A 27100-nucleotide genomic window follows, 5' to 3' on the forward strand; every position below is an offset into this window, starting at 1 on the left:
AGCCGCAAGGGCTTGTGGGGGATGGGAAAGGAAGCCCGGCAGTGCGTTGGGGCGGGGCTTCCTCAGACTCCTAAGATGCCCAGAGAAGGGGCCTCTTCTGGACCAACTGCGATCCCACCCACCAGACTCGCTGAGAAAGCGTTGCAGCCCAAAGGTGATGTAGCATTCCTTACAGCGGTGCCAGGAAATGTTTTATAGTTTTCATTTTACCCCTTATGTTTTTGTTGTCCCTAATGACTCTTGAGGGCCATTTCTCATGGCAGGATGTGTAATAGTGGTAGGATTAGAGTCCCAATAGTACTTACAATCTTAAATTTGTTGTGAAGATTAAATGTGATCATACAAGGTAAGTGCATAGTGTATCTAGCAAATAGGTAATAAATACCTGCCGTCATTACTACTAGTCTCATCGGGCATGACCCATAACTGCAAAGAAAAAGCTTTGTTTTAGAGGCAATTGTAGGACCTTTTGCAACAACTGACTGTTATCAGCTACAAAATGAGTACTAAATTTTGCTTACATACATTTGCTGGTACAAATGTATGATGCAAATTTCATCTTTTATGTCTCTGTAGGCTTCTCTCTTTCTTCAATTTACCCAGTGTTTTAAAAAGGATTACTATTGGGGCACCTGGGTGGCTCAGTCGGTTGAGCGTCCGACTTCTGCTCAGGTCATGATCTCACAGTCCGTGAGTTCGAGCCCTGCGTCAGGCTCTGTGCTGACAGCTCAGAGCCTAGAGCCTGTTTCAGATTCTGTGTCTCCCTCTCTCTCTCTGAACCTTCCCCCGTTCATGCTCTCTCTCTGTCTCAAAGGTCAATAAAGGTTAAAAAATTAAAAAAAAAAAAAAAGGATTACTACCAGAAATGTCTCCTAGAGAGGGGCCCCAAACTTTGAAAGGAGGTAATGGAAAAAATATATACTATTTAGGTTATGGGTAAGAGGACTGTGCTGGCAGGAAAAAAGGACTGTCTACAGGTAGATTTCTAGGGTATCACAATTTGTACCTCTTAACACAAGGGTCTTAAGAATTTAAAACTTCTTGGGGCACCTGGGTGGCTCAGTCGGTTGAGCAGCTGACTTCGGCTCAGGTCATGATCTTACGGCTTGTGAGTTGGAGCTCCGCGTCGGGATCTGTGCTGACAGCTCAGAGCCTGGAGCCTGTTTCGGATTCTGTATCTCCCTCTCTCTGACCCTCCCCTGTTCATGGTCTGTCTCTCCCTGTCTCAAAAACAAATAAAAGGTTAAAAAAAAAATTTAGAATAAAACATGAGGCAAGGTCTTTGTGATCTTTGCTTAGAAAAATAATTTAAAAAAAAATTTAAAACTTTTTGGGGCGCCTGGGTGGCTCCATTGGTTAAGCGTCTGACTTCAGCTCAGGTCATGATCTTACGGTTTGTGAGTTGGAGCCCCGCACCTGGCTCTGTGCTGACGCTCAGAGCCTGGAGTCTGCTTTGAGTTGTGTCTCCTCTCGCTCTGCCCCTCCATGCTCACACTCTCTCTCAAAAAAAATAAAAATTAAAAAAAAGTTTTTTAGGGGCACCTGGGTGGCTCAGTCGGTTGAGCGTCCAACTTCGACTCAGGTCATTATCTCATGGTCTGTGAGTTCGAGGCCCATGTCGGGCTCTGTGCAGACAGCTGGCAGCCTGGAGCCTGGAGCCTGTTTCGGATTCTGTGTCTCCCTCTCTCGCTGACCCACCCCATTCATGCTCTGTCTCTGTCTCAAAAAAATAAACGTTAAAAAAAATTTAAAAAAAATTTTAACTTGAGATGATATGGAATACGGAGATCTTGTATCCAGTATAGAACATTTTACTTTATAAAACGAATTTTTTGCAAATTAAGTGTTTTGGTGCACTGGGGGATCTAGTTTTCGAAAGGACACAAACACAATGAATAATGTTAACCTAAATTTTGTTAAATCTCTGGATCTTCCCATGTTCTCTGACAAATGTTGACCCCAAAACCCAATAATTTCCATTTAAGAGACAGCAATTTCTAAACTGTTACCCCAAAATAGAGGTAAATGGCAGGATTTTGAAAGCTAAACTTCTTTTCCTCTAAACTTCATTTTCTCACTTTCTCCCACTCCCTGTCTCCCCATCATACTTTAAACAACATTGATAACTCCTATCAGATATGCCAGCTCAGTCTGTGTGATTTCTCTCTGCATGGGACCGACCCAGTGTAAAAGTCCACTCAGGCTGCCATAACAAAATACCATAGACTGGTGGCTTAAAAGCACAACATTTATTTTCTCACAGTTCTAGAGGCTAGAAGTCCAAGATCAAGGTGTCAGCATGGTTTGTGGTGAGATCTCTATTACTGGATCATGAAGGGCCACCTTCTCACTGTATCTTCACATGGGGGTTGGTAGGAGAAAAGGAGAGGGTGAGCAAAAGCTCTGGTGTCTCTTCTTATAAGGGCACTAATCCTACCATGAGGGCCCTTACTCTTATGACTTCATCTAAACCTAATTACCTCCTAAAAGACCCTATTTCCAAATACCATCACACCAGGGGTTAGGACTTCAACATATAAATTTTAGGGACATGATTTAGTCCACAGCCCTTAGTAAATCAACCACCCAAGAATACTAGGTATTTGGAGTTTGGGGTTTACAACCAATAATTATTATGACAGCTGGTTCTTCAGAATAAAATGAACAGTCAATGTTAGTTTATTTAAGTTTTCCAGTTTTTGAATCCTTTTTCAATATGCAAGTCAGTAAATCCTCACTTATAAAATAACCATTTAATACATGATAATACAAAGATGGTTTAAAACTGACTCGTTTTATTATCAATTTTAATAGGAACAAATTTCTTAAACATATTTAATTAGGTAGCTTCTGGAATATGGATTAAATGATGAAAAAATGGGCGACCATGAACACACCCTTTAATTTCATTTCCAAATTCGTGCTTCATTCTGTACATAATGTCTTGGATGTCCTCTTTTGACAAGTACATCGGCAACTGTCTAGATAGACGCACTGCTTCTCCCTGTGAAGAGAAAGCCATACATTTTACCACGATACACCCTGAAGCAGAAAACCTGTTATTTCTGGCAAGAGAGAAGGCAGAAAATTGATTATATTCTTTTTATTACTCATTTACTCACATATGAAGCACAAATTATGTTAGTCATTATTGTAGGTTCTACACACAGAGAAGAATAAGACAAACAACATCCTTGTTCTTGTGAAATTTATATTCTATTCTAGTGCAGAGAAACAAAACATAAAAAGACAAAGAAAATTTCAGTAATAGTGTGCAAAATTAAACTAGGCAACAAGATAGAGAGTGATTGTGTAGTTAGGGAAAGCTTCTTCAAGGTGACATTTAAGTTTCAATTTAAATAAGAAATAATGCAAAGATCATGGGGTAAGAAAAGCATTTCGGGCAGAAGTAACAGAAAGAACTGAATGGTCACTGTGGGTGTAGCATAGTTACTAAGTAGAAAAGGGAAACAAAAAAGGGAGTTAAGTAGGGGCCAGATCACCCTTTAGGACAGGATGAATGCACAGGGAAATAACCAGGGGGTTTTAAAGCAAGAGCCTAATATTTGCTTCACATTTTAAAACAATCAGTTTTGCTGTTGTGTGAAGTATGGTTTGAGGCAGGTCAAGAAGAGAAGCAGTCTTGCAGGCAATTACTACAGTCCTGGTGAGTCTTTGACAAGGGTGATAGCAGTGGAGATGGAAGGTTTAAAGACTCCTGACACGAGCAGGAGGTAGAGTCAAGACTTGCTGGTGGACTAGTTATGATGGATATAGACCCAAGGATAATGTCTGCATTTTCAGTATGGTGATGCTGTTTTCTGAGATAGGAAAAACTGAGCGTTTAGGGGTAAATAGTATTAGCAAAGCTAGCTTCTTTTAAGATTTATTTTAAAAAAATTCTTGCACTTCAAAGAACTTGAGCCTAAGGATGCCTGGGTAGCTCAGCTGGTTAAGCATCCAACTTCAGCTCAGGTCATGATCTCAAGGTTCATGGGTTTGAGCCCTGAGTCTGGCTGGCAGTTTGGAGCGTGGAGCCTGCTTTGGATTCTGTGTCTCCCTCTTCTCTCTGCCCCTCCTCATCTCACACTCTTTCTCTCTCTCTCAAAAATAAACATTAAAAATTTTTTTCAAAGAAGGTGAGCCTAATATTATTCTCTGCAACCACACACCCTCTTCCCTTTATCTTTCCAACCATCCTACTCCTCTCTAACTAAACCCATTCTTTTCTTTAATTTGACCTGTAATCTCCTCAATCCCTCCTTAATTTTCTGCCTCACCAGCACCTTTCTTATCTTTCCCTACTTAAGGTCCGGAATAGTTAGTGAGACATTAAGGATATTATCTCCAGCTTCCTGCATTCATTTTTGATTCCTACTAGAACCTAATTCATCTTTAGGTTCCTCTAGGAACCATATTTATTCCTCTAGGATATAACACAGTTTCTTGTATATACACTATGGGTTCAAATTTGCTCACTCACCCCCTTGTTCTACATATTCATCTTGCTAATTGCTACAGCTGGGTAAATTGTACCAAGCACTGTTAGAAAATTTCCAAACTGTCCTGGCTGGATCCAATACCAGTGTTAGCTCTTGTGAGTCCTCAATGCCATTTGGACATCTTATTCTTCTCTAATCAACCTTCTCTTATACCTACAACTCTTATTTTCAGATATTCTCTACTACACTCAAATCCCCAATGCCTCCCCAGCCTCTTCACTCTCAGCAGATAACTTTTCCTACTCCTTTCCCACATGGATCACATACCTCACTTCTCTCAAGTTTACCTCAAAATATTTTTACTTTTATTTTCCCTCTCTTCTGCTCTTAAGAGAACAGTTTCTCCTTTCTAAAGCTTATATCTTTTATCCCATCTTCCTTCCTGCCTCTTTTGGAACATCCGCTCTCCAATCTTTTATGTCAGTCTTTCCCATCAACAACACAGAAACACAGACAAGCTAATCTCTCTTTTTTTAACACCATGTGACTTGCAGCCTACACTTTTTCACCACTGCTCCGCTGTTCGGCCATTGGCAAGTCTTCTCCTGACTATTTTTCTATTATTACTGCTATCTAGCAGCCATACCTGATGGTCTTCTAGCAACTATTACCCTATAGAGAATATGATACTAATTACTCATTTTTAAATTTCTTTCGTTCCTTCACTTTATATGTACCTCTGTTTGGTTTTTCTTTTATTCTCCTATCTTTTATTTCTGATTCATCTTATTCAGCTTGACCTTAAATGGAAATATGCCTGTAGATCTTATGGAAGTTCTTTTTTTCCCAGGCTCTCTTCCTTAACAATCAATCCACAATTGCCTTAATGTAATGAGAAGTATAATGTTAGTAAAAATATTTATATCTAAATATCCAACCATTTTTGTTATCTTTGAAATCGAATTTCTTTCCGCATGATTCGTCAATACCCAAAACATGCCCCTCAACTCCTTCAACCTTCGTTTAAGTTTATACTACCTCTTTCATAAGAAAAGATTCCTTTGAAGCCATTAGAAACTATCTGTGTTAAATTGCTCCCACAATAGGCTAGGAAGTTCCACAAGGCAAAGCTCTTGAAGGACTCACTGAATACTATTGAATACAATCTTCAGAAAGGGTAAAAAGTGGACTTTCCAAAAGTCTGACCCTCAGAATGCAATGGGCACACACCATGGTAAGAGTCTGACCAAAAATGGCCCATTTTTTTTAAAAGGGAGAAAACAGATTTTATTTACATTCAGGTTTGTTTTTAAAATACCAAACCTAAGGGATAGAACTTCAAACACAATCACTATTGTTTTCCCACTACTATCATATACTTGAACATTTAAAACCTTATAAGCTTCTTCCATCCTCTATTACTTTAGAATTCATTTTTTAACCTACTGTTATATTTCTTATTTGTGGTAAATATTCCTAGAAAACTAAAATTTCCATTTATTCAATAATCTACATCTTTCACTTACTCTCCCTTTTTGCTCTTGAAGAGATCAGGGCTTAAAATCCTTTATAGACAGGTATTTGGTGTAAAAGTGGAGAAATTTTGAATCCTTTCTTAAAAATCAGAAAAACTACTCCAAACAAAAACCAAAAACAAACAAACAAAAAACCTCAGAAAAACCATCACTATAAAGGGTGTCATTCATAGGGCTCTTCCTCAATATGTACTCAGGAAATAATGTTATGGTAAGGATCCATGATAGAGTTTACTACAACCAGTTTATGATGTGAAACTTTTAATGAAGTTTTCTTTTTTTGGTAGTATTTCTTCTTGCAAACATATAATAAACCTAATAGAAACTTTACTATTTTGAATGTTTACTATTTTATTGATAAACAGTTAAGTATCTTAAAACCTAAACAACCTACATAATCTAATAATGCATACCTCCAAATAACTTATCACTTTACGAGGTCTACATTCATAAACTTCCTTTGCATTTTTGTTTAATATGGCATTAAGAATTTCTTTTAAGTCCATCACTCCATAGAATGGGAGACAATTAGCCATTTCCTCTATTTCCAAGTAGTCTTCAGCAATGGAAACACCTAAAAGAAAAATAAATAAAACCACATGTAGATATAGTTAGTTTTGAATTATATTCCAGAAAATGCCTATTAAAAACAAAATCACTGTGAAAACATTTAGTGAACCTTCCTTAGAATTTAATATAGTCAGGACAAAGTTTTGTTCCTTAGTTGGAGAACAAATGATAATTTCCCATAGGATTTCACATTAAGTCATAAGTGCTCATAGACACCACATGTGCTTTGTATCTCTGTTATTGCACTTCTGTTCTCTCCATTTGTGTAGAACACTTCCTACTTTGGAGAGAAAATGGAGTCCCATGATATTTATTAAAATAAAATTGATTTAAGTGTTTTAACAACTGTTGCTGTTCAAATTCTATTCTACTAGGTTAATATCTAGCTTAAAGGCCTGAATTATCTCTGTGACTATTTTAACTTAATTATAAAAATATTCATAGTAATTTATTTTTTCCAACTTTATTGAGATATAATTGATAAACACTATACAAATTTATGGTTTACAAAGTATTGACTTGATACACTTATATATTACAAATGATTACCACTATACTAACTTATTAATATATCACTAACTTGAGAAAATGAAATACTAATGTTTTAAATGTTTTAAAATATTTTAGTAAAACAATATTTAAAGCTGACATTATTTATTAAACTACTTTAATTTAGTGATTAAAATAAAACTAAAAGCTAGATTGGATATATAATGGGGTAAAATACCCATAACAATATAAATTCCAAAGGATCAAATTTGGCTTTAGAATGCATTTTAAAATGCTGCAAAATAGCAGAGATTGTCGTCTTTGGCTCTGTGTAACACTGTTAATATTGAATTTCATACCATGGTTACCTAGAAGTAAAGAAAATGAGACAGTCCAATGTTGGATAAGTGGTAGCTATCAATAGATAAAGAAAAAAAGGAGTGATGTAGCTTGAAGAGTTTCAGATCCTGAGATGTCTGTGATCCTATACCTAATCTGCTTCCAGTTACAGATCAGTTCCTTGACCTGGATAAGATACAGTGGTGGTATAATAGAGGAGGCATCCTATGTTCCTCCTTGGAAACAACTATAGAGTAACAGAAGAAGATCTATAATTAAACATTAAGGGATAAAACACAAGAGTTGAATGAAGGGAAATAAAAGGGGAATTTAAATGGGACTTGATACAGGGTTTAGGTAGGCAAAGAGGAAGAAGCAGAATATTCTGGTTCACATATTTTTACACATATATACAGATAAGTAAATTACAAAAACATCAGCTAAGAGACTTTCCACTACGCTGGTTCTGTACCTTTTATGCTATGATTAGACTAAAAAGTAGGAGGAAACTTAGTATAGGAAACTAAGTATAGGAAACTTAGCCCATCTCGGGACTCAAACCCACGAGCTGTGAGATCATAACCTGAGCTGAAATCAAGAGTCAGATGGATGCTTAACCGACTGAGCCACCCAGGTGCCCCGACAAGTTTTCACCTCCTAAAATATGGAATTCTTGTTGATGTAAAACAAAATGCTATTCCCATTAACAAGCAAAATTCTTAGGATCACATTCAGAACCTTCCCTCAAAGCCAGATGTATTATTCTTCCTCTTTTTTAAATGTCTTTATCTTTATTCAACGATGTTTTCTGACAACTGGCAAACTGTTTATCCAAAGTTAGTCTAAGACAACAAACTCTAAAAAAAGAAGTGGTCTTTAGGAAAACATGACATAAAAATTAATGAAGGGAAAAAAAGGGCTTAAAAAAGAACATGAGAGTTTTTAATCTGATGTGTTTGTTATTGGTAAGATAAATAATGCTGATGACAATCTAAGTAAAGTTAATTCCAATCAAATCAAGTCAGTTTGCAGATAAGTCTTATTCATTTTTATCTCTGGTGCCATGCAAGGTACCTGGTATTCCAAAGGCCTTAAAAAACACTTCCACAAAGCTAAGAGCTGAAAGCATCTGTCAGATAGAAACTTACTGGGTAACTCAAAAATAAAAAAAATAAAAAGTTGGCTATCCTAACTTAAAAAAAAAAATTGTTGTGAACCTGCGGAGTTCTGTGGTTCAAGTTGTGCAGATTGCTGTGTTAATCCTCAAATCAGTTTTATAGGTATGCAAGATGGCTTGGTGTTTGGTGTTGATTTGGCTGCATTTCAGGGATGAGAAATGCAAAAAAAAAAAAAAAAAATTGCTGTGATAACATCTTTCATGAAAAAAAAAAAAATGGCACCTGCCAGCAATACCACATAGTTAATCAGAAAAATAGATTAAGAAAAAAATATTTAACTACATATATACATACACACACCCCTAGCTTCACACTTCAAATAATTTAAAAAGATGTTAGGGGTCCCAAGGAAGAAAGATTTCTATGACTAAAAGAAATGAGGACAAGTCCTTTCAGAAAGGGGTACTGGAAGATGGGAAGAAAAGAGAATATTCAAACACCTACCACTGTCAAATACTACGCGTATTGATTTCTGTAAGTACCTAGTTAAGTGCTAACTACTTTATAAAGTAAATATCTCCACTTTAAAAGAGCAATATAATAAATCAGTTAAAAGGTAGCCTATAAAGATGCTTGGGTTTAAACCCTTGTTCTACCACTAACCGTATATCCTTAAGCAAACTTCATTGTGCCTTGATTTTTCCATCTATAAAATGGAGACAGCAATAGAACATACTTCACAGGGCTATTAGGAAGATTAAATTAATACATTTAATATTTAGAATCGTGCCCTGTACATTATAATTATTCAATAATTATTAGTTGTTATAATGAGAAAATATTGAGGCCAAATGACTTTCCCAAGAAAACCCTTTAAATGGCAGAGTTGAGATTTGGACTAGCTTTTCACTCCAAATCTAAATATCCAGACTGAGGTAGAAGGTAAGAAATTTCACGGTAGGTGTTCCTAAAACTGCAAAAGTCAATGAAGTTAAAGTTTGTTGCACCAAAACATCTTCTGCATATATCTAATTTCATAGTTTTGTACATTGTTTTTACTTATATTCTTTTTATGTCTCAGTAAAACATACCTGTAAAAATTTTCAACACTGTTTTGGTTGAACTTTATTTTTCTACACCTTGGTCATGACAGCTTTAGGGACAAACAGGAGAGGGGACAGTGGGATGACTCTGCACAGCACCTTTGATACCAGATGAAGGGAAAGTAGTAGGACAAGACCAACATAGGAAGTTAGGGCAGAAAAAAGTTAAATATGGAAGCTATGAAAGAAGAGAGAAAGGGCCAACCAGGAAAACTGAAGTCTCCTAGCCAGAAGGATTTACTTTTCTCTCCACCCAGTGAATTGCCATACAAAGTAAATAGTTTTATCACAGTCTTTTTAGCAAAGCAATGGAATCAAATCACTCACTCTCCAAATAGTAAGATTGTTGATGTTACAAACCCAACTGGCAAAACAAGTAAAAATCCTTTTAAAAAGGTAAGAGAGGTCCACTTTTGTTAGACCTTTCCAATATACTATGTATATCTTTCCCATCTAAAGGAGTATTAAATAATTTAAACAAAGAAGGCAGTTTGCATTTTGTGACAAAAGAGGTCAAACATTACAATGAAACTACTCGATTAGTTATGAAAACACAAATGCCAGGTAATATACTGAAAGAGATGCCAAGGTTGCTTGTTTCCAACAGAAGTGACCTTTTTGAAATATGACTTTTTACATACATAGCTGACGCTGTACTTTTCATGAAATAAAAATATACCATGATATGTACATTATGAAACTCAAATGTAACTTCTGGAACAAGACTTATTTCCAAGTCAGGAAATATTAAATCACATTATCATACCTGGTATTAATTTTATCTTGAAACCATTTGCTGTAAGACGAGGATCAGACAGGTAAGTTGATCCACTGTGTCTCTGATCATCTGTGGTCATTTTACATAAAATCTCTAAGTAATGAGATCCATTAAAAAGACTGAAAAAGAAATTAATGGTCTTTTAACTTATTAAATATGTAAAATTATGTAAGAGGATTTATGGGAAAAAGTTAACCCAAGGGCCCTCTAAAAATCATCAGTAACCAAAATACAAAGATATAACTAACCCTGTAAGAAACTTTATTTTTTTACATTTCTGTCTTTAGAAGACCTACTGTATACTGTGAACAGAAAGGAGGAAGACTAGTCATAAAAGACAGTTTCTGTTTTTCAGAACATGACAAATTAAATGTGAAATCAAAAACTGTGCTCTCTCAAATCATACAATTGAAAACTTTATAAATAATGCCATAGCTATATTACTGTATCATAAGGTTGTTGTGAAAATCAAAGGGTTTAGTAAAGCTCTTGTAAGTCCTCAACAAACATTAGCCATTGTTATTGCTATTATTGAGCTCTTATTTTTTATTTTATAGAAATCTAAATTACTCCATTCCTGCATTACAACCATAGTGAGAGGGGTGCCTGGGTGGCTCAGTCGGTTGAGCAGCCAACTTCGGCTCAGGTCATGATCTCACAGCTCCTGGGTCTGAGCCCCGTGTTAGGCTCTGTGCTGACAGCTCAGAGCCTGGAGCCTGCTTTGGATTCTGTGTCTCCCTCTCTCTCTGCCCCTCCCCTGCTCGAGCTCTGGCTCTCTCTCTCTCTCAAAAAATAAACATAAAAAAAAAAAAAAAAAAAAAAAGAACCATAGTGAGAAAACTAAGCCCAGCCCATAACTACCCTGTCTTTGACACAGTTATGAAAAACTTACATTCATTGTGGTGGGGATGTCACATTTGATAAGAAGGGTGAAAACAATTTTGAATTCAGCTTTGTTGCAGTTCATGTTCAAATAAGAAAGCTTTTTTTCAGGCTAGTATGGGCCTCCAAAAATAATCTTTAATGTATTTGGTTTTGAAAAACAGAATGTAACAGGAAAATATTTTTTAAAACATATAATTTGTACAAGCACACAAAATGAATTTTGAACTTTAAATGAAAGTTCACAAATACCATTTAGAAAAGCAATCAAGTTTAAAATTTCAGATACACTCTAGCTCTTTTTAAGGGGAGAAAAGAGAAAGTACGATCAGATTTCTGAACTGTTTAATATACCCCAAATCTGTATTAATTCTTTTTCTAATTCTTCAACAGTTTCCTAAGCCAATCTTAAAAGAATACTACGAAAGGATTCTACTATGAAAGAATACTATGCTGGATTTTAGTGAATGTGATTACCATTGCCTTAATTAAAAAAGGTAGCCTTGGGACAAATGTTTTCCTGTGTCCTGGCCCTATTTTTTCTTCTGGTGGCAGGGTTTTTAACACAAGCGTTTTAATATATTGTATAAAAGATTTTGTTGTAATTTATTCTTGGGAGTTCTGAAACAATTACCTAGTGATGTGTCCTAGAGAACAAATCCTCAATATCTTTCTAATTTCAGGTTTTTAATCTCCTTTATCATACATAAGATTCTCTCCTGTGTCAGACTAAAAAAGAAGTATTAAATATAAAAAAGGCAAATGTTAATAGTTATTAGTCTCTTTTACAGAAAATACTTTGCTCATGTAGGATAAAAGGGAAATACCCCATTTTGCAAAGTATAATAAAATCAGTTCAGGAAACAATCATCGATGGATGAATCCATTAAATGGAAAGGTTGATAGGGAATTTTAAGGTATAAGAGTAGGCTGTCAATGGCTGAACCCAGTGATAAGTGCCTTTTGATGTGATGAAATACAAAGCACATAGCACAACCTATTGAACTGTGATACTAAAAAGGATAATTTAAATCTATTCAATCCTCTCGGGCTGTCTTCTGTTTAAATATGGGAGAGGGAGAAACAAGTTAAACACCACCTTAAGGAAGCAAAGGGTCAAACTGAGATAACAGGATATTCTAATGAACAAATGACTGTTATCAACAATAAGTTAATGGTGTGATATTTAGAAGAGATTTAAGAGACATAACAAAATGTGATGGCTGGACCTTGTTTAGATAAAAATTAAACTTGATACATTAAAAACTATAAAAAAGAGGGGTGTTTGGGTGGCTCAGTCAGTTGGGTGTCTGACTTCGGCTCAGGGCACGATCTTGCAGTTAGTGAGTTGGAGCCCTGTGTTGGACTCTATGCTTGGAGCCTGGAGCCTGCTTCAGATTCTGTTTCCTTCTCTCTCTGCCCCCCCCCCCCCACACTGTCTTTCTCTCTCAAAATAAATAAACATTAAAAAAAATTTAAAAAAACAAACTATAAAAAAAGACATTTTGAGACCGTGAAGAACGCTTTCAAGGAATTAATATTGTGAAAGATAGGAACTGTAGTTAGGTAGGTCATTTTTATATTTTTTTGGCTTTGTCTGTAAGACAATAACACGGAACTTGTAAACATGTCTATTCACATCTCAATGGTCCAGTTCAATTACCTGGGCTCAAAGAGACAGAGTTTGGAAACATATTCTCTGACTGGGCAGCCATACATACAGCTAAGAAGGGGAAAGAGAAAGTGTAAGTAGAGAAGGGTGACTGGATCCTGAACAGGGGTATTGGTCTCCTCTCGATGCTGGATACCTGTTATGTACTGTTTTGAGCAGTACATACAAAGCATGGCCATTCCAGCCAGTTATCATGTCTTTGCAGAGGCCAAAGAAAGCAGCTGATCATCCCTTGTCTCTTTCCAAAGCCCTTTAGGTAAGTCATTTTTAAGAGAAAGATACTGAAAGATGTTTGGGTGGGAACTGTCTAAAAAATACTTAGGAAAGAAAATATGTATGTACACATACACACAACACACATACATATACACACAGCATACATATACATTTTAAAGGATAAGTAGACAAATGTGGGAAAATCTTGATAATTGTTAATCAAGGCATTCATTGTATAATTCAATTTTGGTATATGTTTAAAATGTTAAAAGAGTGTACAATGAAAGAGAGCCATGGCAACCTAACTTCAAAATTACCCTTAGGAAAGTCACTGTGTACAGAAGAATTGAGGTTATTTATTAATTGCAGAAGTAAACTATCTAGCATACTCTAAAATTAGTAATTTAAACAATTCCATTAAAGATTAGAAAATCAAATTTTAAAAAGATTTCTTTAAATAAATCTTTTCCCTACTAGGAAACTTTTCCCTACTAGAAACACTTCCAACTTGTTACTTTCAATTTCTAATCTAGTATGGATTGATAAATGTTTTGAGAGTTAAAAAAAAGAATTATATTATTTCACCATACCTCTCTGTTAATATAATTGGCTTTTCCAGTGGCTCTGCAGGAAGTTTATGATTCTCAATAAGTCTTTTAAATAGGAGGGCTTCTTCTACTCTGTAAGGATTTAATAACATTACCTCTGTTTTGGATGTAATTAGCCACCCATCAGGAAACTTGAGATTGTGGATCAAGCAAAATTCGTCCTTCTCTTCTAAGTCAAATTTATGTTTCTCAAAATTTTTTTTTAAGTTTTCCATAGAAAAGGGGATCTGAACTATTTTAACATTTTGGTTCTTTCTTTTTTCAATTTGGCACTGAAAAAGGTCTTCAAGTTTTGGCTGATTCGATAATGAAGTTTTCAATTTGTGCTTCTGTGCCAAATGCCATGCACTGGTGGGCTTTATCTTTTTTCTGCCATCTTTTAATGGCATTTGTGACTCTTGTTCAATGGCTCTCTTGATTTGCTTATTGTATCGTTCCAAATCTTTAGTAGCCTTCTCTTCATATCTATGAATAAAGATAAAATATAACTAATGAGGCCATAATCAGAAATATATTAATCATCTGAAGTAAATTTTATAAAAAGTAAAGATCTAGTATTCTAAATCTGATAATGATGAAAGAACTTCTATTGGACTAACCCTCCCATACATAACTATGATAAACTCTGCACAAAATACAGAAAACAGCCATTAAAAATAGGCATGAAGAGCAACCAAAAACAGGCAGATATTGGAATAAATTCGACATTTGAAAAAAGAGATCCAGGGGTGCCTGGGTGGTTCAGTTGGTCAAGTGTCCAACTTTGACTCAGATCATGATCTCATGGTTTGGGGTTTGAGCCTCATGTTGGGCTCTGCAAGTGGGGAGCCTGCTTGGGATTCTCTCTCTCTGCCCCTCCCCAGCTTACGCTTTCTCTCTTTCCCAAAATAAAGTTAAAAAAAAAAGATATCCATATTTATACACATGTTACACAGAAGACAGCCCCCAGCATTAAGGGGAAGTGGCAAAAACTCAAGAAATAAGCTGCACTTTAAAAAAAATTTTTATGATTTTTATTAATTATTTTAATATATAATTATGTTATATTATTATAACATAATATTATAAGTTGCACTCTTATTAGCTTGAATCACCAGAACAGAGTTCCTTGCTTCCAAAACAAATGGAAATTGAAGGAGAAAGTCCCGTTTGTGGCAACCCAGAGGAAAACAACTGCTAGAATGTTAAATGAGCTAAAAAGAGATTTTAGTGACTACCACTCCAGGGTAAATGGAGTTTCAAGTTTGAATTCTACATAATTAGATAGCTTAGTAAACACTTTGGATTTTAAATTAAAACTGGAGTAGGGCCAGGGTAAGGAAAAAATTATGTCTTAGAACTAAGGAAGCTAGGATTTGCCCTAGGATTAAGGGCGAAATTTAAACTCTCTCTCTAAGGATATATAAAACAGCCTTCACAAGCTCCACATGATCTGTCAGTAATTTAAATGCTTGGTAGAAAAAAAACATGAATACACTTCAGAAGAAGATAACAAAACCTACAGTTTCTTCAACAGATCACCCACAACGTCCATTATATAATCAAAAGTTACCATTCAAGCAATAAAACAAGAAAATGAGAGTCACAGTCAAGAGAAAAAGTGGTCAGTAAAACCAACCTCAAGATCATTCACTCAGATGTTGGAATTTGCAAAAAAGAAAAAAATTTTTTTAAAAATAGGTTTTAATAAATATTTAAGGACTTAAGGCAAAAGAAGATCATAATGAGAGAAAAGAAGGGGAATCTAAACAGAGAAGGGACATTACAAAGAACCAAATGGAAATGGAAATTCTAGAACTAAAAAATACAGTATTTGAAATGAAAAATTCCCTGGGTAGGCTTAGCAGATCAGGCATGGCAAAAGAAGGGTTAGCAAACTTGAAGACAGATCAGTAGAAGTGATCCAATCTAAACAATGGAAAGAAATAATGAAGATTAAAAAAAAATCTCAGTGGCCTATGGCACAACAACCTCACATATATGTAATTGGGAGTCCCAGATAAAAACATAATAGTGAGGAAAAAAAAAATGAAGAAATTATAGCATGGATGTTGTAATTTGTATAAATGAAACCTTTTACAGATCCAAGAAGGTCAGTGAACCCCAAGCAGGATAAATACAAAGTCCACGGCTAGGCATATGAAAATGAAATTGCTCAGAACCAAAGATAAACACGAAATTCTGAAAGCACTGAGAGGGGAAAAAAAGACAATACAAAAAAGAATACCACAAAAGATGGATATAAATTCTCATCAGAAGCAATGTAAAGCCAAATGACAGTGAATACCATCTTTTAAGTGCCAACAGAATATAGACTTCAATGCTACAAAGCCAACAGGTCTTTCGAAAATGAAGATGATACAAACATTTTCAGATAAAAGCTTAGAATCTTTTGCCAACAATAATTGCACTGTTAAGGGCTGATACCAGATAGAAATTCTGATCTATAGGAAAAAATGATGAGCCCCAAAAAATGGTAACTATGTAGGTAAAAAAGAAAAAGGATCTTTTAATATAATTCTCAGGGCTTCTGGGTGGCTCAGTCAATTGAGCGTCTGACACTTGATCTTGGCTCAGGTCATGATCGCAGGGTCGCCGGTACAAGTCTTCCATCAGGCTCTGCGCTGACCACGGAGCCTACTTAAGATTCTGTCTGTCTCTCCCTCTGCCCCTCTCTTCGTTGTTCTCCCTCTCTCTCTCTCTCTTACTCTCTAAAAAAAGGTTTTTTTAGGGGGTGCCTGGGTGGCTCAGTTGGTTAAGCATCCACCTTTGGCTCAGGTCATGATTTCATGGTTTGTGGGTTCAAGCCCCATGTTGTGCTCTGGGCTGACAGCTCAGAGCCTGGAGCCTGTTTCTGATTCTGTGTCTCCTGCTCTCTGTGTCCCTCCTCCCCTGCTCATGCTGTCTCTCAAAATATAAAATAAACATTAAAACAATTTTTTTAAAGATGTAACTAAATAAAATAGTCAATTCTACAGCTGAAGAGTTCCTTACACATTTACTGTAATATCAACATGGAATAAACAATTCCCTGAGCACTATGTAAGAAAATGCATACACTTTAATACTCCATGTACTAAATAGATACTAGTAAAATTAAAATTCACTATGATAGCATGCAAAATAAAAATTTTATGATTAAATTTATAATGATTCATACTTAAATATTAATTTTTTCAGTTGCTATTTGTTTCTCATTTTAGAGTCATCAGTGAAAAAATAAATTCAAATAAACTCAACACATCCAAACCATTTAATTTAGTTCATTTCCAAGGTACAAGATAATGAATATTTTTAAATTATACTGGGTAAAATGTCTAGAGATCTTTTTTTTGGCCGGGGGGGGGGGGTGGTTAATGATAGCAGGAATAAAATGAAACTTCTAGAGCAAATCAAAGGTAGTCTAACATTGTGATTATATAACCCTTTCCTAAAAAAATGAGATGCCGGAGTCCTACTCTCAGATTTTCTAATTGTCCAGGCCTAGGTTGAGGTTGAACAGCACTGTTTAAAAGGCTCCATGGGTGCTCGCTTCAGCAGCACATATACTAAAATTGGAACAATACAGAGAAGATTAGCATGGCCCCTGCGCAAGGATGACACGCATATTCGTGAAGCGTTCCATATTTAAAAAAAAAAAAAAAAAAAAAGGCTCCATGGGTGATTCTAATGCACACCCAGACCGGAACTGAACTTTGGTGTCCAGCAAAGTGTAATAGTCAAGAGCACAGACCCTGGAGACAGACTCTCTGGTCTGGTTCTGCCACTTGGTAGCTCTGTAAACCTACGCAAATTATTTAATTTTTCTGTGCCTCAGGATAATTGCCTGTAATATATAATTAACCTACATCTACTTTACAGTTTTGATGTGAGCAATAAAATGAGTTACAATGTGTCGAGTACTTACAGAGTAATGCTTGGCACCACAATAAAGGATTACAAATGTTTGCTATCATTTTCTATCAAGAAATACATCTTATAATGAATGGGGGAACATGACTGACTACAGGTTGGTAATTATTTAAGCAACTTTACTAAAAAAATTTTAAATGCAGTTTTAAATTTGAGACTGGAGAATTAACATTATTTCTAATCTTAAGTAACTCTTAAGAAACTGGCTAAGTTCTATTGTAGGTAATATACATGAAACATTTTAAAGAAGAAATTTAGATATGTGTTAGCAAGTAATGATATTCTTGGGAGAACTATATTAAATGTTAAAGGTGAGACTAAGAGATAAGAGACTACAACATATTGTGTAGTTTGTACTCAGTACATGTTTGTTAAATGCAGGAATGTTAGCTGGATAGGAAGTTAAGAAAGACCTTGTTTCGCTGTAAACTAGATTAAAAAAAAATTATCTCTGGTTACTTACCAGGCTATACTCATAAAATTTTGTACCTAATTTTTTCCTACTTCTACTTAGAATCTGAAGTTCTGGATTAGCTATACAATACACACAATTTTTGACAGTTTATTTTCAATAGGTACTATAAAAATAAGTATTTTTAGCTCTTGGATATTTGAATTCAAGATTTTTCCCTTACAGTGAAAAATGAGTTCAAGATGAAGGTCACCATTTGTAATTAATTATAATGTGCAAATTTTCACATATGGTACTAATCTTGTGACTTACTCAAGAAGTCAATTTAATTAGTTCCTAAAACAGCTGCTACCTTTGACTTAATGTCATTAAGGGATTCAGTAACCTGAATGGAAAATATTAATTCTGATTTGACCAGTAATCAATTCAAATGTTTTTGTAACTACAGGTTACCTGTAATTATGTATATCATTTTCAATACTCCAACTAAATATTATTATTTTTTATTTTAGGTAAAAATATGTTCATAGCTACTACAAATGAAAAGTTCAAATTAACATCAATTGACTGAAACCCTGGTGACAGGGCACATGGTCTAAATATGGTTTCTAATCCATATCTAGAAATGAAAGGAGAAGAAAGGAAAGGAAAAGAAAGCAAAGGAAAATATATCCAAAAAAGAAGAACTAAAAAACGAAGTACCCCTACTCCAAAGTCTGTCCTACGCTCTCAGCAGAAAAACCCTGATCCTAGACCTTATTCAAACTCTGTGTTATGGCTTACAGAACCTTCCATAATCTGGCCTGCCTTCCCTCCACTTACTTTACTATACTCTCTCATATTCTGTTCTTGTCAAAGTGGCATCTTTTATTTCCTCAATAACACTATTTTCCTTCTAGCTTCTGAGCCTTATGTACCATTTTATCTAGAAAATTCCCTACACCTTTCTGATTAATTTCTATTCAGGGAATCATTCATTTCCTGTCTCATAGATGACATTAAGCCCAACTGCTAAGTATTTTCATAACTCCTTGTGTTTATTTTAAAACTCATTGTCTTCTATGATTACTGTTTGTGTCTTCCTCACTATACTGCATCATGTATATTTTATTTATCACTGTATCTGAAATGATTAGCTAGAGTACATAGGTCCTTGTATGCACCATGTCTTTAATAAATACTCTAACTGAAGACAGGAAGGAAAGGAGGGAAGGAGGAAGAAGAAAAGGAGAAGGGAAAAGGAAGGGAAAGGAGGAAGAGAAGGAAGAAGTAAGGGAAAGAAACAATAAGAAAAAGAAGGGAAGGGAAAGGAGGAAGAGAAGAAGAAGGGAAAGAAACAGAAGGAATAGGACAAAAAATGAAGGGAGGATAGATGGAAAGTCCATAGAAGTCTCTTATCCATAGAAGAGGAGTCTACTCTGATATCCCTTAGCACTTCTTACAGAATTTAGGATCACGGAAAGAATTCCAAAGTAAATACTACAAAAAAGTGGTAGTTACTGTGATTGCTGAGTGTGATCTCATTTTTGCTCTACTTTCTCACTAATCATAATTTTGGACACAGCCCTCATGGTCCCAAAACCCCTGGCCCTGGAAGATTCTAACACAACATTTTGTGACACACTGTAGCTCTCTGATTCCAAAATACCTGTATTTTCTTCTATTTCTGGCCTCCAAATTAATCTTGATTAAGCAAGTGAAAAATAATGTCAGTAACAAGTTTTCTGTTCACAGGTTAAAAACTGAGTAAGATCATGAACAATTATTTACTATGTGCCATTTTTCTTATAACACACAAAATCTTATTTAATCCTTCCAACAACCCAAGAGATACTGCCCACACATTTTTAGAAAAAGTCAGCAGAGAAAGAAACTCAAATTAAAACACTGGTGTAGTTCCAGAGGTCTGCTCTTGACCAACACTGCCTCTTTTGTCTACCTGATGGCAGTAAGACAGAGAAGATTCTGGATTCCAGAATACTGTCTGATGATAAACATATTTTTAGATGAGTTCTATTAACCATAATCTTCTACCTTGAGGCCTACAAAAAGAAACAATGCTGACACACACTCCCCAAAAGTCAACAGGAACAATACCTGCTGTTGGGTTGTAAGGGAATGGCTATTCTAAGCTGTTATACTGTCACTACCTTCCAGGAAAGGGAAGCATCTATGCCTTTTTTCCCTATTCTCAGATAATACTCAATTCATCATCTCTCTGCTGGTCAATGCAATTCAACTTTTGTGGGCCTGCTGTACTAAAGTTAAATGCACTGATCTTTAAAATGCCTGTATCACTTAGATAAAACTAAAGACAATCACAATGTGTGAACCTTATTTGCAGCCTGATTTAAATAAACAAACTTAAAAATTTGATATTTATGAAGTAATCAGAAATCCAAACACTGAATATTTGGGGATATTAAGCAATTCTTGTTTTAAAAATTATTATGAGTGTAGTAGGGCTATATTTAAAATAAGAGTATCTTATTATACATGCTAAAATGTTTATGAAATATATGATACTATCCTAGGATGTGCTTCAGAATAATAATGGTAAAAAGGAAAAGTGAAGTGCATAGAGGTACAGATGAAACGAAACTGACCACGAGATGATGGTTCGTGAAACAAGGTTTGGGTTCATTGTCTGCTTAGTCTATTTTTGTGTATGTCTGGGAAAAGAAAAAATACAACCATCCCCACCAAAAAAGAAAGAAAAAATAAATAAAAAGTAAAGAGAGAAGCTAATTTATGGAGGCTTTGCCTACTGGTGTTAATCATTATTCTTTTAAATTGAGGGTGTGTAAGATTGAATAAGTTAATGAAAAAGTAAAAAAACAAAACAAAAAACTGATCTAGTATCCACGTAATTTGTCAATCTAAATGGTAAGTTGCATTTAAATTTTTTTCCAGATGTTTCATGTAATATTGATATGCCCCAAATAAAAATACATAATTGGAAGTATAATTCCACTCTTTCATTTTCTGGTGGGCTAGATCACTTAAGACATAGTACTTTGTATTTATAGTAAGTGCCCTCAGTCAACTATAAACACTCATCATTTTATTTTATGATATTTATTTAGATCATCTGATCTAAAGATGGCACATAATATGTAGTTCTTTTAATCAAAGACAGATCAAACCACCTATTTACCTACCAAAAAACCTCACCACAGTTTATTAGTTGCCAACGAATAAATAAAAGATTTTAGAAGGAATCCTTGAGTTATACTGAAGAGGGATAGCATTAACTCCACTAAACCGAATCTGCAAAAATATTGTAATTTTTATACTGTGTTACATATTTTGAAGACCAATTTAAAAAGGGGAATGGTCAAGATATTTCTTAAAACCGCCACTGCTATAGCTGTTTTAATGCATAAGCTTTAAAAAGAGAAAATCCTGTCATAGAAAGATTGTTTAACATAAAATAAGAAACAGAAGAAAATAGTAGTTTTAAATTAAGAAGAATGGAAAACCTTGAACTTCAAATTTCAATAAGACAGTAGTTAAGGCTTGTACCAAAAACAAAAAACAAAACAAAAAACTAAAAACCTCTAAATTTAAAAAAGTGATGCCAAAATTGGTACTCTAGCCAAACCAAAAGGTATTTTCCATTCTGCTTTTCCATAAATAAGAAGTTTAATTTTTTTTTTTTTTTACCCAGTGAGTCATATAGAATGGAAATATCTCAGCATCAGGTCACATGCAAGCTCTGGAAACTTACTTCAGTTTTTCCTCTTCACTCAATGTCTTCCACAGTTCTTCAATTTGTACTGTTGCATCCTCCAGCTTTTCTGTGAGAAACTGAGCACGATGATCTTGAACAAAAAGGGCACTTGCTGACATGGGTTTCTTGATTACTCGATTGCTAATTAAGTCATAAGCTGTAAGCTGTCCAGATTTGTTGTCTACCACATTTGATTTTTTGTTACAGGAACCTTCACTGAGATTCTTTTGTTCAGGGCTTGGAGAAGTATTATTACTTAATTTACACGGTGAACTTTCTTGAGGCACTAAAATTTTCACGGGTTCAATATTTTCTCCCATTGAATTTTTAAGTGTATTTCCCTTGCTCCAGTCATCTGCACAGATTTCCAAAGACTTCTCAGGACCTGCTGCTTCCTTATTTTTCCCACTCTCATCTCTATTGCTTTTATTGCCATTTTCTGATTGGGTGTGCTTAACAGAATCTACAAAACAAGTTTCACTACATTCCTTCTGAGCATCCTCACATGATAAATTATTCACTGGGATCTCCTGAAATGTATTTCTAGTGTTCTTATCAATGTTAGAATTTTCACTATTAAAATGATCATCATAATGGTCATCAACATGTAGCTGATGACTTAAACAATAATTAGTGTTTTTCCCAGATTTATCATTATGCACATCATTTTGGAAAGGAATGGCTGAAGTATCAACATTTGGATAATTATTTCCAGATGATTCCATCTTATTAAAAAGCACATCTGTTTCTGTTGTATTACTAACAACCATGTCAGCTGAGGAAACATCTGTTTTATTATTTTCATTTGTACCAGGTAGTGATCCGTAACAAGTCGTCATCAGATTTTCAAGAGCAATTAAAACAGATTCCTAAAAATATAAATTAACAAATGTTACAGAAAATTATGAAAATAATAAATAAGCTAGATTTAAAATATTTAAAAATACATAAAAACTCTCACACATGAAAATGGTTAGAGCTGCATAAGATTATAAATAACATAAATTTTAAAAAATTATCCAAAATTACCTTATTCTGTAATAATACTTGACTTTTATCTGGTGTTAAATTTACATCCACATCAGCTGTAGGAACATCAATTTTCAGAAAGAAAATGGGATACAAACGAGTGGATTCCTTTAGGCACTTCAGATTGTAATAATGTCGGATTAGCTAGAAATAAAAATACCATGTATATAAGGATAGTATTGCCATCCTTAAATACAACCAAAAGTATAGGTAGCTGAGAAACTGAGTGGATGTAACTTCTTGTTAGGAAAAGCAGTATCTAAATGGTAATACTCATTTAGAGCCCTTGAACTTGCATGAAATACAAGTATATTCATTAGGAAGTACAAATATTCAATGTAACTGGCCTCATGGTTAAAAGATCATAGTGTCATGGATGTTATCAAAATCCAGGCTTCAAATCCAAACTCTGTTACTTCCTGGCTACAGTGGGCTAAGAAAGTCACTAACATTTCAGTTTCTTCACTATAAATGAGGATAACAGTTCATCACAGAATTGTTGTGAAGTCCTATGTAAGACACCTAGCTCAATGCTTAAAAAATATTACTGTATCTCTTTTTCTTTTCCTTATATTTTAGAGCAAATCCTTAGAAGTAGTCCTCATAATAAGCTGACAAATGACAGAGCTAGTTTTCATTTCTGATCCAAGCAATATTTTTTTCTTAAAATACATTACCTTTAATATGTCTTTTTGATGTATTGGTCGACTGTTTATAAAGATAAAACTCCTTTCTGGGGTTGAAAGACTTGTAAAAGAGTGGTCTGCATCTTGCTTTGGAAGAAATCCACTTAGATAAATCTGCAATTATAATAAATAATTACAGAATTAATGTGCATTGTCAACAATGACTGTGGTTCCAGGGGTCTGGCTATATACAAGAGTTATAAAAAAACAAAATGGATTTTCATCTTATGGTCTCAAGAGTTATATACTTGCTGATAACCATGCCTTGAACATTAACCTTAAATGAAATACTGAAGCATATATTACATTGATGTTCTCAGCCTTTCTTTCTACAACTCTATTTTAAGGAAAAATTAGCATTCATAAAAGCTTCATGAATGAGCATATGCCTTACTGTCACAGACATACAGCATAAATACTGATCTCTGTTCAACCCTATCTTCTTTAGACTTTTAAAAATTTCTTTTAACATTTAAAAATTCTTCATATTGTGACTTTCTTTTAGCTGTTTGTCCTTTTTAGCCAGCTCTTCATGTAGAGAAGTGACTGGTTTATATCTTTATTCTGAGTGGGCTGTGAAGTCAATCTGAGTTTTCATTTCTCAATTAAAAACCGTCTTTTACTCTTTGACACTGATTGCAATACTTTATTTCCACTCTTGTTTAGAGAACCTATCTACAATCAAACCAATTATTTTTATGCTTTCTCTATTTTACAAATGTATGAAGAGGAGACAGAAAATGATGAAGGATCCTAGAAAAAAAATACCAGAGAAAAGGGAGAGATTGAGGAGATAGAAGGCAAGGAAAATGCTTCTACGTTTTACCTTTAAAGATAATATAGAGAATCGTTAAGAATACAGGATAGAGCCAGACTGACATGATTTAAATCCCAGCTCCACTACTAACTACGGGACCTTGGTCAAGTTATTTAAAATACAAGCCCTATAGTCTCTTATATGGAACAACTAGAAACAGATGTATTTATATTAACCTGTTTAAAAAAAAACCCACTAATAGTAAAATTTCAGCTTAGGTTTAGGAAAGTGAGACTGTCAGTGGAGATGCTATTTTTAGGTAAGCAGAAACCACGAGGCTCTTCACTAACATAGTGAGTAGGCTGCCATCTAAGTCTATGGCTATCCCTACCCTTGGAAGTAAGTGTTTAAGGAGCTGCATTACCAATTTTAGAACACTAAGTGCATTACTGTCACAGTGCCAAACTGTGCCAATTTAAAAAATAAATTAATAAAGCTGGATAATCCATTACAAAATACTACTTAATTAACTGTAAAACTTCACAGCATTTATAAATGGTTGTATCATATTCCAGGTAACTTGAGACCCTTCTTTAAGTACCTGCTGAGCATCAGAAAGCACCTGTTTAGTCTCTGAAAGACTTACTGGGTTTGTGGACTTAAAACAAAAAAACCTTCCCCAAATAGGTAAGAATAAAAAATAAAATGAAGAAAAAACTGGTGATATTACTAATGTTTTCTTTTTATACCATCTTAGTTGTCCACTGAATAATTATTATTATTACCAAATACTGAGCTTGCTTAGGATAACCTTAAGAACTAACGAAGTATTATTTAAGTTATACAAAAAAGTAAAATCAAAGAGTAGTCTTAAAGTGCTCTAAAAATGAAAATCATGGTAGTTTATGGAAAAAGAATGACTTGTTAGACCAAATCAGTGCAACCAAATAAAAAATTTGACTATACAGGACTCTCTGCCTAAATATTCCTCAACCTAGAAAGCAAAAAAAAAAAAAAAAAAGAAAAAGAAAACCAAAACATAAATACTTCTCCCCTGATTACTCTTCAACTGTAGACCTCTCCCTCTTTACCCTCATCTCCAACCTCCTATAATCTGGCTACTACTACATCTCCAATGGACACTCAGTCAACTTTTTGACTCTCTGCAGATCTTGACACCATAATTCTTTAATTTGGGAAGCATCACTCTGCTTCAGCCTTCTCTTTTCATCTTTCTGCTTCCCCCCAACACTTCCTCTTAGTCTGGTTTGCTGATTTCTCTCCCTTTGCTTACCGCCTATAAATGATGATGGTCCTGAGTTCTATCATCAGAGCCTTTTTTCTTGGTCTCTACTCTCCAAGTAATATCATTCACATCTATATAGATACACCAGCGATACTAAGATAAAGATGTGCAGCCTGTATTTCTTTCACCCCCAAATGCTTTCTATTTTTAACTAGCTGTCACAAAAATCTTCTCAATCTCACCACATTCAAAACTTGATAAAATATTTCACCCCATTGCTGTCCTGCTGCACAAGTGGTTTCTCCTATATTCCCTTAGCATGATAATGAGCCCTGCCACCTATCCAATCTGTCAAACCTATCTCCTTTCCTCTACTCTGATTCTGTTCAAGTAACCCTGACTGGTGTCCTAACAGTAGTCTCCTCTTTCAATAAGCCTCAAGAACACCAGGGAGTTCTATTTCTAAAGTAATAATTTAAGTACTTCTGCTCAGAACACTGGAATAAGTTCATGAAGGAACTCCCTTCTCCCCACCCCATCACAACTGCAAATATATAGCAGTGATAGATAAAATCAACTTATACAAAAATTTCAAAAGACTGAACCATTTAAAAGTAAGACAAATACAAAGATGTTATGGATGCAAACCATAACAGAAAGTGATGGCTGAAATCAAAAGCCCTATGTGCTCTAGGATCACAAACCAGCTGTCAGAAAAAAAAAATTTTGTAACTATGTGTAGTAATGGATGTAACTAGACTTACTGTGGTGATCATTTTGTAATACATACATATTTTGTTGTACACTTGAAACTAATATAATGTTATATGTCAACTATATCTCAATTTAAAAAAGAAACCATTTATGCCAGTTAGAATTTAAATTCTGATGTGGAAACAGGGACAGAAAATACATACAAGAGATCAAAATCAGTTTTTCCATATGAAATGGGCTGCTGAGACACCTCCCTTTCACCCCTTCAAAAATGCTTAAAAATACTGTGACCACGGTTTGTGGAGCTGCTTGCAAGGATTATAGGAAAGAGCATGGATAACTCCAAAATCAAAAATAAAGCTAAGCCAAGTCAGCTAGGAAAAGAGGTCTGTAAAATCTTGGCAGGATGAAAGACATGAACTACCTGGTTTTAAAATGGGGCCTGGAGGTTGGTGGTATCTGCCAAACCACAGGGAGGGAGAAGGTCGAGTGGGTAAAAACAAAATAACAAAAACAATAAACTTACATTCATGATGACTGTGCAAATTAAAATTTCAAAGCATATAAAACAGCAGAGAATGAAAGAACATTCTCCCACGAAAGTAGAAACAGTACAGCAATATGAAAAGAACTTTGAAGTTAGTATGTGTACCATACTTTTAAGAGTGAAGAAAAAGCAGGGGTACCATCCAGGTATCAAAAGCGTCCAACTTTTGATCTCAGCTCAAGTCTTTTTTTTTTTTATTTTTAAAAATACTTATTCATTTTTGAAAGACAGAGAGAGAGCGCAAGCAGCAGGAGTGTCAAAGAGAAAGGGAGACACAGAATCCGAAGCAGGGTCCAGGCTCTGAGCTGTCAG

General features: G+C 34.9%; 1 protein-coding gene and 1 non-coding gene across 11 annotated transcripts in view; one reads left to right on the forward strand and one right to left on the reverse strand.

Annotated features, from left to right (window-relative positions):
* Nucleotides 1-2775: 2775 nt before the first annotated feature.
* Nucleotides 2776-27100, reverse strand: part of PMS1 (PMS1 homolog 1, mismatch repair system component) — a 99062-nt gene continuing 74737 nt past the window's right edge. For 8 of the 10 annotated variants that reach the window (XM_047870524.1, XM_047870528.1, XM_047870521.1 and 5 more), the window contains 7 exons: nucleotides 23516-23638; nucleotides 22839-22982; nucleotides 21807-22678; nucleotides 13735-14217; nucleotides 10363-10493; nucleotides 6391-6551; nucleotides 2776-3004 (listed from right to left, as the gene is read on the reverse strand). In XM_047870524.1, the coding sequence (XP_047726480.1) occupies nucleotides 2840-3004; nucleotides 6391-6551; nucleotides 10363-10493; nucleotides 13735-14217; nucleotides 21807-22678; nucleotides 22839-22982; nucleotides 23516-23638 (2079 nt within the window). In that variant the 3' untranslated portion in view covers nucleotides 2776-2839. The remainder of the gene's footprint in view (nucleotides 3005-6390; nucleotides 6552-10362; nucleotides 10494-13734; nucleotides 14218-21806; nucleotides 22679-22838; nucleotides 22983-23515; nucleotides 23639-27100) is intronic. The other 2 variants (XM_047870531.1, XM_047870530.1) reach the window with 1 other exon arrangement.
* On the forward strand, nucleotides 17277-17383 carry LOC125174139 (U6 spliceosomal RNA). The gene has a single exon (XR_007155270.1). It is a non-coding gene; the product is annotated as a U6 spliceosomal RNA (small nuclear RNA).

The sequence above is a fragment of the Prionailurus viverrinus genome, chromosome C1 (genome assembly GCF_022837055.1).
Source record: "Prionailurus viverrinus isolate Anna chromosome C1, UM_Priviv_1.0, whole genome shotgun sequence".
NCBI classification, from domain to species: domain Eukaryota; kingdom Metazoa; phylum Chordata; class Mammalia; order Carnivora; family Felidae; genus Prionailurus; species Prionailurus viverrinus.